Source organism: Micromys minutus (genome assembly GCF_963924665.1).
Source record: "Micromys minutus genome assembly, chromosome: 10".
Taxonomy (NCBI): Eukaryota; Metazoa; Chordata; class Mammalia; order Rodentia; family Muridae; genus Micromys; species Micromys minutus.
In genome coordinates this window covers 48,720,726-48,738,654 of record NC_137979.1, presented here as the reverse complement: position 1 = coordinate 48,738,654, position 17,929 = coordinate 48,720,726, and the positions used below count along the sequence as shown (strand labels likewise).

The window sequence follows — 17,929 nt, the reverse complement described above, 5'->3', positions numbered from 1 at the left end:
TGCTTACTACAGCTTTGTCCCTCAGAGATACAGTGCGTAGGTATTGACGTTAGCTTCTGAGGCAGAGAAAGGAGGGTCCTCGGGAGGTCAGAAGTTGAGGAACAGTGCCGGGGGATCTGATGCTCAGTCGGCCTTCTGGCTCAGTCTGGGTGCAATGAAGCACCAAGGAACTAGGATATCGAGCAGTTTGGGCTAAGTTGAGTCTGGGCAGGAGGGACCAGTTGCAAACACAAGGTGGTTTGGTTGACACCACCACCTAGATGGGCCTGGCTCAGGTTTAAGCTAGAGGCAGAGTTAGGCATTAGCAGGAAGAGAAGGGGGATGGGGAGCGTGTGAAAGTGCAGGGCCCTGGCCTACTGCACAGAAGCCTTTTGGCCCGAGGCCCCTTACAGCCTTACAGTCTGCAGCCCTCAAGCTGCTCAGCTATCAGATTCTCGCTCAGCCTCTCAGAGCACTGTGCCTAGACTTTCACTGGCAGTAGCACCTGCGGCAGGGGGAGGCTGCCGGCTGCTTCCTCAGGATGGAGCAGAGGCTGAGAGCCTGAGAGCCTGAAAATACAAGGCCCAAGGCTCACTTCCCAACACTGCCAAACAAGAACCAAGTAAGAATGGCAGCTTACCAACAGATTTTCAGAGACATCTTACAAGATGGAGAGATGGCTCAGTCGAGTCCCCAAACCCACATTATGTGGGTCTCACTCTACTGTAACTTATGCTCCAGGATTTTGAGAAAGGGTCTCTCTCTGAACCTGATGTGCCAAGGCAAGCTAGCTAGCCAGTGAGCCCCCAGGGCTGTCTCTGCCCTGTTGCCTGGGGTTATGGGTGGATGATATCACACTGAGTTCTTACTCATTTTACCCAGAGTCATTTCCCAGCCTTGTTTCTGTTTTTGTATTCCTCTGGTGCGTGTGCACATGCGCGCACACACACACACAAACATATCCACACACATGCATGCCTGCATCATATGAATAAAATGAGTGGCTGCAGAGATGGCTCAGCTGTTAAGAGCACTTGTTGTTCCAGAGGTCCCGAGTTCAAATCCATATGGTGGCTAACAACTATTTGTATATTCGTAACTCTAGTTCCAAGGGATCTAAAGGCCTCTTCTGGCCTCCGAGAGCACGAGGTACAGAGCTGGTATACACACAGGCAAGACTCATACACATAAAAAACAAACAAACCCAAAAGAAGTCTCTCTCTCACTCATGAATGCTGCTTGCCCTGCCTTGCTGTTTACCTGCTGGAGCTTGGCTGTCCTGGTCAGGAGAGGATGAGAGGGTGGCAAATGAGGAAGGGATGCTTTATTTCAGAACCAGGTACAGTAGCCTGCACCTCACCATCACCCTTATGGGCCAGTTAGCTACAGGCTTTATGTCACCTCTGCTGTGGTTGTGGCTCCTTTAGGTTCTCAGCTGTCAGAGGATTGAGGAACAAAGGGACAAGGAAATCAGGCCAACTTCTCTAAAGTTATGACGGAGGATGGTGTGCCAGAGGGACAAGGATGTTGGGGAGCAAGCCTTGCTCAGATTTCCAGGATGCCCATGCCAAGGAAGCCATGCAGCAGTCTGGCCCATCACTGGACATTCCAAGGTGCTGTGGGGAGGCGGCAGACCATGGGCTTGAGTCATCTCCAGCTGCACTGCTTTCTCTCCCTTGGTCATGACCAGATGCACCTAGAGCTTGTGTGAGAGCAGAGAGGCTGCCAGCTCATGGTGGATGTCCTGTCTTGAGACAGCCCCAGCTGCTGGGCTCACAGAAGAAGTCCTCAGGGAGCTCACTCAGGAGTCCATCCAGGTCATCTGAAGAGGGAGGTGGTCAAGGGTAAATTCAGTGATAACCACAGTGATAAATTCAGTGATATTCCACAAACTCAACTCTGAAGCCTCTGCCCAGGCCTTTAGGAGGAGGGTCTGGATCTGGCTACACAGCCAGAAAGGTGGCTCCTCTGGGGCAGTCTGCCCATGCCAGTGGCTGAGACTGACCTGGTTATCTCTTCCTGGGTTCCTACAGACGCAATGCACAACAACAGTCAGGACACAACCCCTGGGCCATTCTAGTAGGGATGGGGAATCCTCTATGCTTCTGTGGCTTCTATTCAGAGGCAGTGTTGAGAAGGAAGGATTCTGGGGACTCCCTACTGCAACTTTCTCATTGAACAGGGGACAGGTGTGAGGAGTGACAGTTTACCCCTGTGCTCACAGTGGGAGAGAGCACCCCAATCCTGGATATATGTGTAGAATGAAAGGAGCCAAGCACAGTACCACACACCTTTGGTCCCAGCACTCAGATCTCTGAGTTCAAGGCCAGCTTGGGGTACAGAGTGAGTTCCAGGACAGCCAGAAATATACAGAGAAACCCAGTCTTGAAACAAACACTACACACACACACACACACACAATACAAAAGGAAAGAAACAGAAAAGGAAAGGGGACTGAAAGGGGCCATTCCTGAGCTGGCCAAGTGACTCCAGGACCTGTCTTGTAGAGGACTGAGTCCCACACACGAGGCAGGTTTGCCTTTTAACAGATACAGTGAAGAAGAAGAAAGAGAAAGTCCTTCTGACCAGACCAGAGCTGTCAGATGTGGTGCTTATGAGAAGTGTCGAAGCAGCTGACCCTGGTAATACTATCAAGCATTCCATTGTTTGTGACCGGCAGTGATTATTTACTGTGCGGCCGTGCTGCTTCAGCAACCCTTCCCAAGGCAGCTCAAGGTGGTTGCTGTGCTCAAACCTACTTTTCTGGGTGAGCCAACTTTAAAGAGGTGCAGCAACTTGCTCCAGGTGAGCATACTTACACTCTACTTGCTGCCAAGTAGACAGGATGGAGGGGCCCTGGGAGGCAGACTGTAAACTACACCCAAGAGCCCAGCTCCAGGCCTGGCGAGAACACTGCAGGGAGGGAAAGGAGACGGCAGACTGGGGAGCACTCACAATCTAACTAAGGTGACAAGCACTGTGCTCAGGGCAGGTGGGGATGTTATTTACTTTCAACAAAGAAAAAGTTGCCCCATGGGCTGGGCATGGCAGTGCTTGCCTTTAAGGCCAGCACTTGGAGGCTAAGGCAAAGGGTTTGCTGTGAGTTTGACACCAGCTTGGACTGTACAGTGAGTACCAGGCTGGCTAGGACTATGTAGATGACTCCATCTCAAAAACCCAGAAGTTGCCTTGTGGGAGCTGGGCTATGACTAGCTAGCTGGAGAAAACCATTTGAGATGAAGAGGAGGAACAGGTGACAGCTAGCCCCTCAGGAAACAGCAGAAATTGTATCTGTCTTCAGCCCTGTAGTGCCGCAATGTGAATGAGCAGCCAGCTCTCCTCGCTCTGTGACCAGCAGCAACTTCTGACAGCTATGGGCTCAGTTATAAGGAAGGAGCGCAGGATTCCAGACAACACGAGACACCAACATAGGGTCCTATGTAGGATCTAAACAAACCAGCTTGGTGGCTGACATATTGGTATACTGTAAATGTACTTGGTGTGAGGTCGCTGCCCATAATCTTCCCTCCAGGAAGGATTGAATTTCTCAAGTCAAAAGGCTGGGCCTCTCCACCTGAGAGTGGCTCTTGGGCCTCTCAGGTTTGTGTCCCAGTCCCCCTACAACTTAGATGTAAGGCTCCTCGAGGAGCCTCTGAGAACAGGCAGGGTGGGAAATCTGCCTCCAGGACATGGCATGGGACAGACTGTGCCATGTACCCAGGGGTCGGTGATGTTCCCTCCTGTAGCTGAAGGTACTGCCAGCAAATTGGGGAGCTACAGACCACACTGTGCTCGGTGTAATAGCTCTCAACTAGGTCTGTAGCCTTGCTGAACGAGACAGCCCTGGTTTTGGAAGCACACAGTATATACACATACAACAGGAGGCATACGGCAGAGCTGGGTGAAAGCAGCCTTGCTGTGTGAGACCAGAGGATGCTGAGGGACTGTGTGCCTTACCTGCCTCTGGGAGCTCTTCTTCGGGAGATGCCATTGGGCTCTCTGCTGTTCTGAGGCCTTGTGTGGGCTCTGCAGCCACATCAGGCTGGAGGCTTCCGTGGGAGTTTCCCAGATCCTGAGAACGGAGGATCTGGTTACCAGTGCCTAATGTCCCCAGAAATCCCTGGGGTCGGGGTGTCTCTACCAAGATGACCTCAAAGGTAGGGATGCTCAGAATAAAAAGGGAATATGGCAGGGGTCAGGGTCACTTAGGCCCAAGCTGATGGAGAGAGCTGAAACACCAAATACCCAAAACATCAGATAACTAAACTAGAATAGACCCCTAGGCTGATCTTTCTAAATTCTATCAGTGTCTAATGTTTTAGGGACTCTGTATAACCTCCATGGAGGGTAAAGAGGCCATTCACCAGTGTGTTGAGAAGCTAGCCTAGGATTAAAATAAGCTGTTATGACAACTGGAGAAGTGGTTCAGTATTTAAGAGCCCATGTTGTTCTTCCTGAGGATGCAGGTTTGATTCCCAGCACCTGCATGGTGCTACAGAACCATCTGTAACCCCAGGTCCAGGAGATCTGATACCTTCTTCTTGCCTTCATGGGCACCAAGCACACACATGGGGCATGTGAACACATGCAGGCAAAATACTTGACACACATAAAAAGAAATGAATAAAGCTTTAAACAAAGAAACCAACAAAATCCTCCATTTCAAAAAAGGAAGGAAAAACTTAAAGAACAATGAAGGTTATAGAGGTAGGGTGGCAGTTAAGGTTACACAGGGTCCAGGGAAAAGGAGGCAGTGTTAGTAGATAATTAGAGGTAAAGGTGTTCAGCCTGGAGGTCATCAAGTCAAACACTTGTTCTAGAGATGGTGCAAGAACAGGAGAAGGAACAGGGCTTGCTCAAGGTGACAGTAAAAATTACTAAGAGCTTGGACAAGACCCAGGTCTCCTGTCTTCCTCTAGGCTAGGCTCCTAAGGATGGAGTGAGCAGGACCAGGCCTGGGCTCTGCACTTGTCCTGGTGGGCTGCCTGGAGTGATCCCCAGCTTAGACACCAAAGCTTGCCTCGTTCTTAAAGGGGCATGATCCAGGACATGCCTGGCAGAGGCCAGGAGGGAAGTCTCAGAGCAAGGGCCAGCTCACCTGACAGGCCATTTGTATTCCCTGTTCTCTGCATTGTCACCTGGCACAGATGTGACCCTCTATTCTTTTCTGCCACCAACTCCAGGGGGCCCTCACCCTGGTTATCAAATGACTCCTAACTTCTCAGATGGCCAGTCCTTCAATCAGACATCTCAGACATCGGGGACCAGGACACCAGCTGCTCCTCTAGGTCTTGTTACTCAGCCGTCTGGCAGGCGGCTAGAGCAGAGGCAACAGAGAATCCTGTTCCCAAAGGCACCTCTTTACCTCAGGGACGCTGTCCTCTTCACACCTTTGCCTCCAGGGATGAGAAAAGGAAGCACTTGAGGTCTGCCTGTCACCATCTCTCCTGCCCCACTTACCTTGGGCAAGGGCTGAGCTGGCTTGAGGACGTCCCTGTCCCCAGAGTCTAGACTGTAAATGTGGACCAGGTTGTTGGGTGTCACGTTCAGGTAGTGGTTTCTGAGGGAAGGAGAAAACACTCCAATCTGGAGTTAGGAAGTGGGGAGTCAGTGTCTGAAGGGAACATGGTACTATTAGACACCCATCTCATACCAACTTTCCTTTCACTTCCTGTCCTCGGGACCAAGCTCACCAGTCACTCTGGCCTTAGCCTTGCTGCCACAACAGAACCACTAACGACCTCAAATACAACTCTCCATCCCTAGCAGTCCATCAAGAATTGAATGGCTCACTAGCCTAGGACCGCTCTTAGCCCCAGCAATCCAGGACCTAACTTGTCTTTTCAGCTGGCAATGGAAGGAGGGCATCTGTCAAGCAAGGACAAACTGGGGTCAAGGGAGCCCCAACAAGTCCCTTGTGGAGCTTCCCTACCTGCTTCAGCAGCAGCACCGAGCCAGGCTTCAGCTCGTTCTGGCGTGTCTCGAGAAGTGCTCTGTGCACTGTTCCCAGCATCTCTCCTGCAAGAGACACAAGGTCTCCGTCTCAGGGTCAAGGGCACTGCAAAAGGTCTGTCTGAGCCCTTGGCTGGAAAGCGGGCTGCTCATCTCTAGACCTCAGTGGAGGTCACACATAAGAAACATCCAGGACCTGCTCCATACCTGTGGGGTCCTTAAAAACCGCACTGGCGTCCATTGTACTCCGAGTCAGGGACTTGATCATCACCGCCATGTTGGGGACCTTGTTCCTGGGGAGCTGCTTGAGGGCGGCCTGCTTACAAGGAGAGGCGCTCACTGAGCCAGCCATGCCTGAGTGTAACTCCCCACAGCAACCAGGGTGGGTAACAGTTTTCCTTTTGGCAGAGGAAGGCATCTGGAGGGGCGCACTCTGCTCCCTGTAGAGGCCAAAGCTGGTAGGTCCTTCTTCTCTCTTAGGTCTTTGTGGCTGACTCCATCATGGCCGGCCACAGGCAAGGATTTACTGATACAACAGTATCAATATGTATCTATTCGAGTGAGACCACCAGGGAGCTCTCAGGGTGGCAGTGTGTCTATCTCTGCCTCAGTCTGGTACCTGCAAGTGCAGAGGCATGCAGATACTGCGCTCAAAAGGACGATGATGGGCAGCAGTGAAAACACACAACCCAAGGGACTTTGAGCTGCTCTCCAGCGGCTGGACTGGGGTAAGAGGTGGCAGACAATCTCTTCCAGCAGTGAAGTAGGCAGTAGAGCCTCCCTTCTCGGGACCCTTACCTTGCGCAGCACCATGACAATACTGTAGGTACAGAGAAAGCAGGTGGGGTCTCCCTCATCCAGGCCCAGAGCAGATTTCATGGTAAGCCAGGGCCCTCGCCCAAAATCTTCTTCCATCGATCCCTGGGAACTGGTAACAGTCTGGTACCACAGAGTAGAGAGAAGCCTGCATTAGTGGATCTACCTTGGGGAAAGACCCTTAACTGAGGCAAGGCAGACAGGTGGGAGAGAAACTGAATTCCCTGGGGTGGGGGATGGAGAGGAATGGATGGCTTTCACTTTGTAAACAGAAGTGGCAATGGAAACCTGGCTACATTCTGCATCTTTCACTAAGCAGCCAGAATAAAGGGTTTCTTTTCTCTTTCTTCCTTAAAAAGATTTAGTATGTATGTATGTATGTATGTATGTATGTATGTATGTATGTATGTGTGTGTGAGCACACCGTCACTGTCTTCAGACACACCAGAAGAGGGCATCAGATCCCATTACAGATGTTTGTGAGCCACCATGTGGTTGCTGGGAATTGAACTCAGAACCTCTGGAAGAACAATCAGTGCTCTTAACCACTGAGCCATCTCTCCAGCCTCCCTCTTTTCTAACCAGGCCCTGACTTTACTTACAATGAAGCAAAAAGCTATGTGTCCTCTTATTTTAAAGACTTATTTATTTGTGGGTATGTATGCAAGTAGGTGCTCAAAGGCCAGAAGAGACCAGTGGATTGCCTGCAGTGGGTGGGACAGGCAGGTGAGAGCCACCCAGTGTGGGGGCTGGGAGCCCAACAAAGGTTCCCTGTAAAAGCAACAAGGGCTCTTCACCATGCATCTGACTGTCTGCAAGTCTCAGGGGTAGGGGCTCCACTACATGCTTATATTTTGAATGCAGTCATGTTTTATTTGATGCCCCTGGTTTTAACCATTAGCTGCCTTATTTCAACTACTACTTTGAATCAGATGATGACTGCCAGGTTTGGACCTGAAATGCATGCACAGCCCTGGGGAGCTGCAGCAAAAAGAAATAGGGCGAAAAATCAAAGGCAGAGGTGGCTCTGAAGACAGAATAAGTCAATAAGAGCACCAGGAGGGAGGGAGGGAAGCTGAACCTCCCAGAGACAAGATGAGGGCGGATCCTTCCCAGCTGAGCTCCCAGGGACTTGAGAGGGTGTTCAAGATATCAGAAAACTTCAATACCCGTTCCTCCCTAAGGAAGATGCAACTGGCTGGACCCACAGTTCTCAGATGCAGAAGGCTGAGGCACAACATCAAGACATGCCTCATTCTCTGTCTGTAAACTGCTGCCGCCCCCAACTGCTACCTTGGTACAGGCCTAGCAGCATCAACTGAGGCATGCCAGGACCAGGATGACCCCCACTGTCAAATGCTGCCCAAGAGGTGAAGAGTTACATAGAAGAAGTTACCTCGGTCTGGAATTTAGCCAGAGCACCGTGAGTTGGAGTCTGGGGTGTGGAAACCATGATCTCCTCCAGATTCTCCCCACTGTGCTAAGAGGAGAGAAAAGGCGAGAGCAAGCTCAGCAGCTGTTATTTACAAGTACAGCGTCTTGTCTGGGTTACATAATGAGTTCAGGAAACTATCAGGGACAATTAGCACAGATTACATTGCCTCTCACGCAGTCTCAAGAGCCTCATTGGTAGCTTTAAAAAGACACTTTGGGGATCAATTTGAGAATGTAAGGAAACTGGAACTGCCCCAGGAGCAAGACCCAGGCGACCTGAAGGGGGCAGGACCCAAATAGAGGGATCTGTGATGAGTTACTGCACATGTTCCCAGAGGCTCTCCTTGGGAAGAGTGACCAATCTTTGGGTTTCTCTTGAAGGGCCAGGGAAGAGCAAACAATAGCAGGGGTTGTGTCAATCCCCTCACTGGGAAGGAAGATACCTACTGCAACCAGACCAAAACGCATCTGAGGGATCTCATCCCTCCCCCTCCGCCTACATGGAAACTCAGGGCTGTCTATTTCCAACCCCGGCTTCCTCAGGTCGCCCCAACACCAGTCACACTGAAGTCTTCTGTGATCTCTAAAAGCTCCTGCTCTTCCCATTGCTAGACCAAACCCCAAGCAGAGTCTCAGTCCTCCCCTTTATCCTCCTGTTCGTCTACCCAAAGCCATGAGCAAGGGCCAGGCAGAGCCCCTCCCGGAGCCAGGTAGACTCCTCCCCACACTGCACCCTCTGCATAACTGCTCCTCCCCTGCTCCTCCCACTGCACTGTGAGCTTGTTCCCCTTCCACACAAATAGCCCAGTACTTTGGCTAATACGAGTGAGAAAATATTCCTGTCTAGGACTAGCAAACAGCAGACACTTAGCAAACACACAAACAGTAGAAAGTTGTGTTTCTCAAGCATGATTTAACAGGTAGATTGTCAAGTACGCTTCCTGCCCACTTCTTACATTTTTCTTTAAAGGTTGGTTTGCTTTGGCTAACAGGGTAACTTGATGATGGTGGGGCAGTGGCAACACTGAGGCAGCCAGTCACATGGCACACACAGTGGGGAGGCAGAGACTGAGGGCTAGCTAACAGCTCAGCTTCTTTATTCTTTTCCACTCAGTCCAGGCCCAGGTCCAAGGAAAGGTGCTTCCCACAACTACCGTGAGCCTTCCCATGTCCATTAGTCTAATATCGGAAATCCCTGTGGGCACAGCCCTCCACCCCATCAGTGCTGGGGTTGGGTCTCAGAGCTTGGCATCTGCTAGGTAAGTGTTCTACCACTGAGACACCCCCTTCCTCCCTCCCACTTCTGACTTCTATAGCTTTGCAAACCTTATTATTATTTTTTGCAGTATATACATGTGTGTACGTATATGGGCATGTATGTGCAGATGCACGCATGTGGAGGCCAGAGGGAAAACGTAGATGCACCACCTACCTTGGTTCTTTTTTACTTTGTATTGTGTAGTTGTTTTGCCTGCATGTGTGTGTGTGCCTGGTGCTCAGAGGACAGAAAAGGATGTCCTACCCGCTGGGACTGGAGTTAGAGATGGTTGTGAACCATCATGTGGAGGGAATTGGACAAGTGCTCTTAACTGCTGAGCCATCTCTCTAGCCCCTCTGATTTTTGAGACAGGGTCTCACTGTCTTGGTGCTCCCCCCTGCTCCCCAGCTAGGCTGGCTAGTCAGCAAATCCCAGGAATCTTTCATCTCCTCACCAAAGTTAGGATTACAAGCATGTGTCACCATGCCTGAGCCATCTCTCCAGGCCTCGTAAGTCCTTTCCCACTCTACTTGCCTGTCTTCTGACAGGGAAGATATTCTAAGGCTAGACCAGTGCTTCTTTCCCTGGATCCTAGAGCCCAGGAAAACCACTCACTCACTTGATGCGGCAGAAGTCCTGCTGGACCAGGGAAGCGGCGGGTTTTAGCTCGAATGGAGGGGCAAGAGGGCCGCTGGGGTGTCCGGCTGGTAGCAGTGACAAGCTGTACCAGGTGGTTGGTGACTACGGGTGTCTGAAGAGCTGGCTGAGTAACTGGGGTGGAAGTACTTCTGGGGGTGCTGAAAGGAGATTCAATGGAAGATAATGGGGCTCGGGATGGCAAGGGCCCCTGACAAAATACTGTAGAGCTACAGTGGGGACGTTGAGGTCCAGGAAAACGGGGTTTGCCACTTGACCAAGATCTGGGAGACTGAAGTGGCTGACCAGGCACATAATTCTGTGAGCTGTTTCGGATAGTCCTTCCAGCTACTGGCGAATACTGAGGTGCAGGAACAGGGGAGCCCCTTAGATGGGAAGTGGAAATGCCTGATGTAGCTGGGACAGGAAGGCCTCCTGTGGCTGTTGTAGGTCTTAAGGAAGGCCATGGATTTCTACAGTGGACAATGGGCCCCTTCTGGGAAGATTCACTCAGATCAGCTACTCGGGCCTTTTTTGCCAATACATGATCCTCACAGTGCTTGGCAGGCAGGCTCTGGGTGGCTCCACTATTAACTTCTAGCTCCAAGCCAGCTCCCTCGAGCTCCATGCCTGCCAGGGCCTTGTCAAACTCATCCTGATCAGGTGCCTCAAAGTCACCATTTCCCTGTTGATAGCTCTCAAAAATAAATCTAGAGTGTGCAGCTGAGGACTGGGGTCCTGAAGACTCCTGGAACACGTTTGGTCCTGTCGTTGTTTGCTGACTGCTGTTAGAAACTGAGACAGGTCTCAGGGACACTGTCCCTGTGCAAGATGGATCCTTGACACTCTCTAGCATGCTGGAAGTAGGACATGGTCCTGGGATTGACCGGCTGGAGGCAGGGTAGGACAGCAATGGTCTAGACGATGGTGCCTGCAGAGTCTCCTGTGGTCCGGAGACAGGTCTTGGGTACCCAACATCCCCGGGCAGTGCACTGACGACATGGTTCTCTGCATTCTCCAAAGCAGATAAGAAATCCTACAGAGAAACAGAGAGTGGGCCTTGGTGCAAGGGCTCTGTTTGTTCTTCAGACAGCATCTCACACAGCTCAGACTGGCCTTGCTGAAGTTGCTATGTAGCTGACGATGACCTTGAACTCCTGGCCCCTCTGCCTCCCGAGTGCTGGGATTACAGGCCAGTACTATCAAGTTTGGCAGGATCTCTTGCACCTGGGAATTTAAAACAGCTTCCAAAAAATAAATAAAAACCAAACCTTCTACCTTTACTGTTTAAGCATATAGTATGTATATGTACAGATACACATGTGAGAAACCATGGCAAAAGAGGCAATGCTGACATCTCTCACCACTTACTATTCCTATGAATCAGTGGGCACCAAGCTTTCATCAGAAGCGTTCCAAGGCTACCTTTCCAGGGAATCACTCACTCTTCAGTCTCCAGGAGGAGGCTTACCAGGAAAGCAACAGGAAAAGCATCCCAGGGCACCCCACAAGGTCACATACTTCTCCGAAGGAGACTGGCTAAGTTCAGCCAGGACTGCGGCAGCCATTCTGTTGGCCACGCACCGTGCTTGGTACATTCCCTACCTCTCGCCATGCACACGCACACCCACAGTCTGCAGGAAGACAGAGCTCCTGGATCCAGCCAAAGAGACACAAGCTAAATATAGCTTCTCAGGCAAGTTAAATTAAGTATGGATTGCATTTGGGAAGCAAGGTGAGATTGACACCTTCAAGCTCAACAGACTTGTTTTGAGCGTGTTTTGAGTCAGAACTGCTGATTAAGTGACAAGAAGGTATTACCTACCCCACCCCCATGCTGCTCCCAACTGTGGGCCAGAGAAAGGGTTTTCCTGCTTTAGACATTTATCAAGAATCCTACACTCCAGTACCACCTATGGCTACAACAATAACAATGACCAGAAGGACAAGTTCCTGGTCACCTTGAAGCCTGATGTCCCCTTCCCTCCAGAGAGCTGACACTTAGCTGTAACATCCTTTCCCTTGGGTAGTAAGAAAAAGACTGGTGTGCCATTTTCAAGGAACAAAGGTGTGAAGTATCAGAATCACTCAGTCAGACTCCATCACTGCCCTGGTGGTCATCTGTCTCCTGCTAGGACACAAAAGGGCCACCCTCCTAGTTCCTTTTCAGCTTCTAATGACACATCTCCCAAACTGAAAGTTAAAGACAGGGACATGTCTTGACAAAGCTGGTAGTGCAAACATCCATCTTCGTGATAGCATAGCCACAACCCCTGCAGTGAAGCCTTGGGGCAGGAGGACCAAGGGTTCAGCGTCTTCAGCCACACAGCCCAAGCTAACTGAGAAACCCTGTTTCATTAAAACAAAACAGAATCTCTGTGAGTTTGAGACCAGCTCAGTCTACAAAGTAGTCCCAGGACAGCTAGGGCTACCCTAGAGAAAACCTGTCTTGAAAAACCAGAAAAACAGATCAAAACAATAACAACAACAAAACCCCAAACACACAAAACCAAAACAAAACTGAGAAAGTTGATAACTGAATAATCTGTGACCACAAGGATCAAGTTGCTATGACAAAACACCAGACACCTATAACTTCCCTGGGGGTCAGGTGCATTCAGGTATATATGAACCCTCAGGGAATTCTTACAATGGCCCTATGTATAGGTAAAGAATCTGTACCTTATGAATGCAGAATCTGAGACTTGTTGAGGCTGGAGAGATGGCTCAGAGGTTAACTTCCAGAGGTCATGAGTTCAGATCCCAGAGCTCAAGCCCAGTGACCCATAACTGTCTGTTACTCCAGCTCCAGGGGATGTTGCCCTCTTTTGGTTTCCACATAAACATATTCACACACTCAGATACACACATAATAAATACATTAAATAAGTTATTTAAACAAAGAACTGGAGATTTGGACTGACCAAAAACTAGGGCTAGACCCCACTTAGACCCCCATCCTTATATCATTTGTTTAAGAGAAGAACTGAGGGTGTTGGAGAGATGGCTCAGCGGTTAAGAGCACTGACTGCTCTTCCAGAGGTCCTGAGTTCAATTCCCAGCAACCACATGGTGGCTCACAACTAAATGTAATAGTGTATCTGAAGATAGCTGCAGTGTATTCATATACTTAAAAAAAGAATATCACATAAATCAAATTAAAAAGAAAGGAGAGAGAGAGGAGCTGAGAGCACACTGCTGCATGTGAAGTGTGACTTTACACCCCAGCATGCACTCAGGAGGCAGAGGCAGGCAAATCAAGGTAGACATGTCCAGTGTCCTAGATGAAACTATATCCACTGGTTCTGAGTATGAAGACAACCACGGAGCCAGGTAGTTGATGACTGGAGCCAGGCCTGTAATCCCAGCACTCTGGAGGGTGAGGCAGGATGGTTTCAAATTTAAGGCCTTTACTACACAGGGAGAACCGGTCTAGAAACAACAGCAACACAAGAAACCCATTAACACCTCTTTGGGATGGGCTAAGGAGGGGATTTGGCTCAATGGTTTAATCACTAGCACCAAGTAAGAAAAGACTCCCATTGGGAATGGCTTAGGAAGACCACGGGACAAAGGGATTTGCCCTGGTTCCCATGGCCAGTAAGTGATTCACTGAAGAAGTTCCTCTGTCAGAAATTCTCATTTAAGTGATGTGGGGCAAGCCTTACATGAGGGTAATTCCAAAATGTTGACTTTGTGTCTCCATTCATATCTCATCTTCTGAGAAGGAAGAGAGGAGCACAACAATGGCCTTCATTGTAGAGAAAGTGGGAGGCCAGAGAATAAAGAGATCGGCCTGGTTCACAGGACAGTTGGTGCCCTCGGTCTCAAGCCACCCAGCTAACTGTGCAGTCTCCTCCCTGGCTCTGGCTCTCTATAAACTCTCCTCCCCCCTCAGGCATGCTATTATACAAGTGAATGAAATCACCCTCCAGACAGCTCCCAGAAAGGCCTTTATAATTAAAGACATGACAGTTACAATTAGGGAGCTAATTTGGTTTTTGTTTATTTGTTCTCTCTTTCTCTTTTTCTCTCTCTCCTCTCCTCTCCATTCGTTCTCCCCTCTCCTCCTCCCCCACCTTCAGGATCTCAAGTTGCCCGGAATAGCTTTGAATTCTCTATGCAGCAGAGGATGACCTTGAACTTACAATGCTTTTGCCTCCACTTAGCAAATGCTAAAATTACAGGTGTACCTTCCATACCTGGTTTTATTGAGAGCGTGTGGATTGAGGTCAGGGCTCCAAGATAAGCAGGAAGCTGTGCCCACTCACCCACACTCCCAGCCACTGTGCTTTGTTTGAGAAACGGCCTCTCTACACAGCCCTGGCTGTCCTGGAACTAAGAGATCTGCCTGCCTCTGGCTCCCTAGTGCTGCCTACATTAAAGGTGTGCACCACCACACTCGGCTTGTTTTATTTTTAAGACGGTTAAATACAGCCAGCAGTGGCAATGCATGCCTTTAATCCCAGTACTCTGGGAGGCAGACAGGTAAACATCTGTGAGCTCCAGGCTAGTCAAGTCTACAGAGTGAGTTCCAGGACAGCAAGGGCTATACAGAGAAACCCTGTGGTGAACACATACAACAAACAAAGACAGTTAAATATGCTGCTGTTGTTTAGACAAAGTCCCTCTATGTAGCCCATGCCAGCCTTGGGCTCCTGGCTTTCTGCTTCAGCTTTAGTATTGAAACTACAACAAAGCGAACAGCACCAAGTTGGTCGTTGCTTTTGATTATTTACATTTTCAGCCTGGGATAGATTTAAAAAAAAAAAAAGATGAAAGACGGATCCACTGAAAGCAGCCTGATGGGAGTGGTCCAAATGTTCTGAACTTGGCTGTCTCTGTCTTAAGGCATCTTTGGCTACCTTGGGTCACCAGCAGTTCCCTACCTCATCTTCAAAGTCCTCTTCCACAGAAAACAACTTCTGAAAGCCACACGTCTGAAAAAGAAAACAAGGCACCTGAGACTGGAAGAAAACCACCACAACAACACTCCGTGTTCATGACATCTTTCTTCCCCCTTCCCCTGCTCTAAGGAGACTATCTTCAGGTACATCGTTTTTTTCCAGTTTGTGTTTGGCTAGTACTGGAGGAGAAAAAAAGAAGAAAATCATGTAGCTAAAGATTTAAAACACACACACACACACACACAAACTCCTAGGAAGGGGGAATGGGAAAAAGAGAGGAAACTGCTAAGGGAAACAGGCAGTTCTTCAGGGTCAGCACAAGGTCTCAAGTAGTCCAGGTTAGCCTCAAACCATTATGTTGATAAAGGTAATTTTCAACTCTTATATAAAATTATTATTAATTTAGTGGGGATGGGAGCACCACTGTGTGGATGTGGAGGTCAGAAGACAACTTGAAGGAGTTGGTTTCTTCCAATGTGGGCCCCAAGGATGAAACTCGGGCCTCAGAGACAGTCACCTTTTACCTGCTCAGCCAGTTCTCCAGCCCCTGACCTTGAACTCTTGATCCTCTCTTTTCCCAAGGCATGGAATCACTTGCCTGCACCACCTCTGGAAACAGGCCTGAGTATTTTGCAGCAACATCTCCAAGGTCTGTCCAACACATAAATCCTGGCATGGAGCACGTTTCTGAGAATCAAGCCAGTGATATCTTTCTACAGAGGTCCAAAGCCTAAATTCCCAAGAGGGTGGACTGCCCCAGCTTATAGTTCTTCTTTTCGGCAAATTCATGAGTGTCAAACCCACAGCCAGGGCTTTGGTGGGGAATGGAGGGTGTGGCACGGTAGCTCATGCTTTAAACCCAGAACATCTTTAATCCTAGACCAACCTAGTCTTCAAAATGAATTACAGGATAGCCAGGGGCAGAAAGTCCGTTTCAAGCACACACACATCCCCCCTCAAAAGAGGAGGCAGGGGGGAGAGTTGAGTGTCAGACACCTCAAGGGTCACAAGGGTTGAGGGCAATGATTCCAAACCAAAAGTCACAGGGATTGATAGCTATTTTTCCGTCTGTAGGTCTGTCTGTATGTCCGAGGAGGGTCCTCTCACAAGGTCTCTTGCGCGTGCGCACCTTTCCTAACTAGACCCTAGGTCTGCAGACTACACCCCGTCCCTACCAGACAGAACCCGTCCGAACAGATTCGGCGTGCCCGAAGCCCTACCAGGAGTCTGGTTTCCCGACTGCTCGGAACGCCCCCTCCGCCCCCACCCTCGGCGGCGTAGACGAGGTATTACCATGACGACAGTCCGTGGCTCGGACGGGTGGATTGGCCCGGCCGTATCAGACTCAAGGGGTTCACCTCCAACTTGAGCCAGATGTAAAGTGGGGAACTGTGCCCGACCGTATCCCCAGAGCAGCGTCAGAGGAGTCTTTAAGACCCCAGCGGAAGCTGAGAAAGAGTCGCCTGAGAATGTGCGCCCAGAGCGGCTTTCGAAGCCGGCGCCATAACAGTAGCTCCGCCCTCTTAAAGAGAAGGCCCCAATTTTATCCTGCCGACACAAAGTCCTTTTCCCTCGGGCCTTCCGCCTTAGCCTTAAAGGGAAAATCAAGGGGCTCTCGGTCGCCCCCAAGCGGTCCCTGGAGTCCAGCCGGCTGCCACGTTCTGGTTGAGGAGGTTGGGAAAATCTTGGACGCGTTGGTCTCCCTTATTTTGTTGAGCACACTAGTGACTGGAGATTTGAGAGTGACTTCATCCTCACCAGAACTCAGCGGATCGTGTAGCCCGGGCTGACCTCATACTCACTTTGTAGCTGAAATAACCTTAACTCCCAGTCTTCTTCCTTTACCTCCCAATGGCTGGAATTATAAGCGGTAGGTTTTACTTGGCGCTGGGGATGGAACCCAGGGCCTCACACTTTCTAGGCCAACGCTAATTGGTAGAGACAGGAAAGGATAGAGAACGGGTTTCAGAGCTGAGACCCTGAGAACCTTATGTTCTGGTGAATGGGGAGGGATTTAATGATTTGGGGCCTTGCACATGCTAAGCAAATGTTCCAACACAGAGCTAATAATACGCCCAACCCTAAAGAGTTTCTACATCGGAAAAATACGGGCCTTCTTTGCATGTTAGAAAAATAGGCCTGAAAGCTGAGAGTGTAGTTCAATGGTAGAGCATTGTACTAGCACGTTCAAGACCCTGGTTCCAATCTACCATACATGCAAACACTGCAGAAAAACAAACAAATACAAGCATAAACAGAAAAACCTTGGAGGCCATGCTTGGAGCATAGGAGCAGAGAAGACTGAAGGAAGAGACCGGGGAACAGACAGGGTGTGTCTGTTCCTCAGAGCACTGTAGCCTTCTGAGCCATAGACATGACTAAAGTGATGGGCTCTTCCTCAGAACAAGGCCCATGTACAGAAACACACGACGGTTTGCACATCTCTGTAGGGGGTTGTCTTCCTTGAAGCCTCGGGTTAAGAACTCAGTTCCCTGAAATTCTAGGAAGCAAAATAGCATAGCAGTTTAAAGTGGAGACGCTGAAGTCTCACTAGCTGGGGTCATAGGAGTTAGAAAAAAGTACGTTCGAGTCTCCTGCTAGCTGGCGTGTAATTTGAGTAAGATACTTTACCTCTCGGAACCTTTCTTTACTGCTTTATCTGTGAAAACAGAATTCTGCATCGCCGCAGGGTTTCTGCGAGTTGAAATGAATCGAATTGAAATGGCTAACTCCATGTCTGGAATGTTGGCAGGGTCTCAGCAAATATGGATTCCCTCCCCCTTCCACTTTAGTTTGCAAACTTGTGTGGGGGAATTGTTATGGGAACCACATGGCTTGGGTTTGTATCTATTTCAGCGTGTTTGCAAACGAATTCTACCCTAATTCATGTTTTTATCATATGAACAGTCGTATGCAAACCAGTTTGATGCCTGTATTTAAATGCCTT

The 17,929-nt window shown here is 49.6% G+C and overlaps 1 protein-coding gene across 1 annotated transcript; it reads right to left on the bottom strand.

Annotated features, from left to right (window-relative positions):
- Positions 1 to 1,709: 1,709 nt before the first annotated feature.
- On the bottom strand, positions 1,710 to 17,663 carry HROB (homologous recombination factor with OB-fold; the record flags this gene model as incomplete). Its single annotated transcript, XM_080922455.1, has 12 exons — positions 1,710 to 1,801; positions 3,937 to 4,051; positions 5,440 to 5,565; positions 5,912 to 5,997; positions 6,139 to 6,250; positions 6,730 to 6,870; positions 8,144 to 8,227; positions 10,059 to 10,210; positions 10,553 to 11,111; positions 14,965 to 15,015; positions 16,276 to 16,573; positions 17,614 to 17,663. 12 exons carry the CDS (start codon positions 17,661 to 17,663, stop codon positions 1,710 to 1,712), a joined length of 1,866 nt encoding a protein of 621 aa, XP_080778581.1.
- Between the last annotated feature and the right edge of the window lie 266 nt (positions 17,664 to 17,929).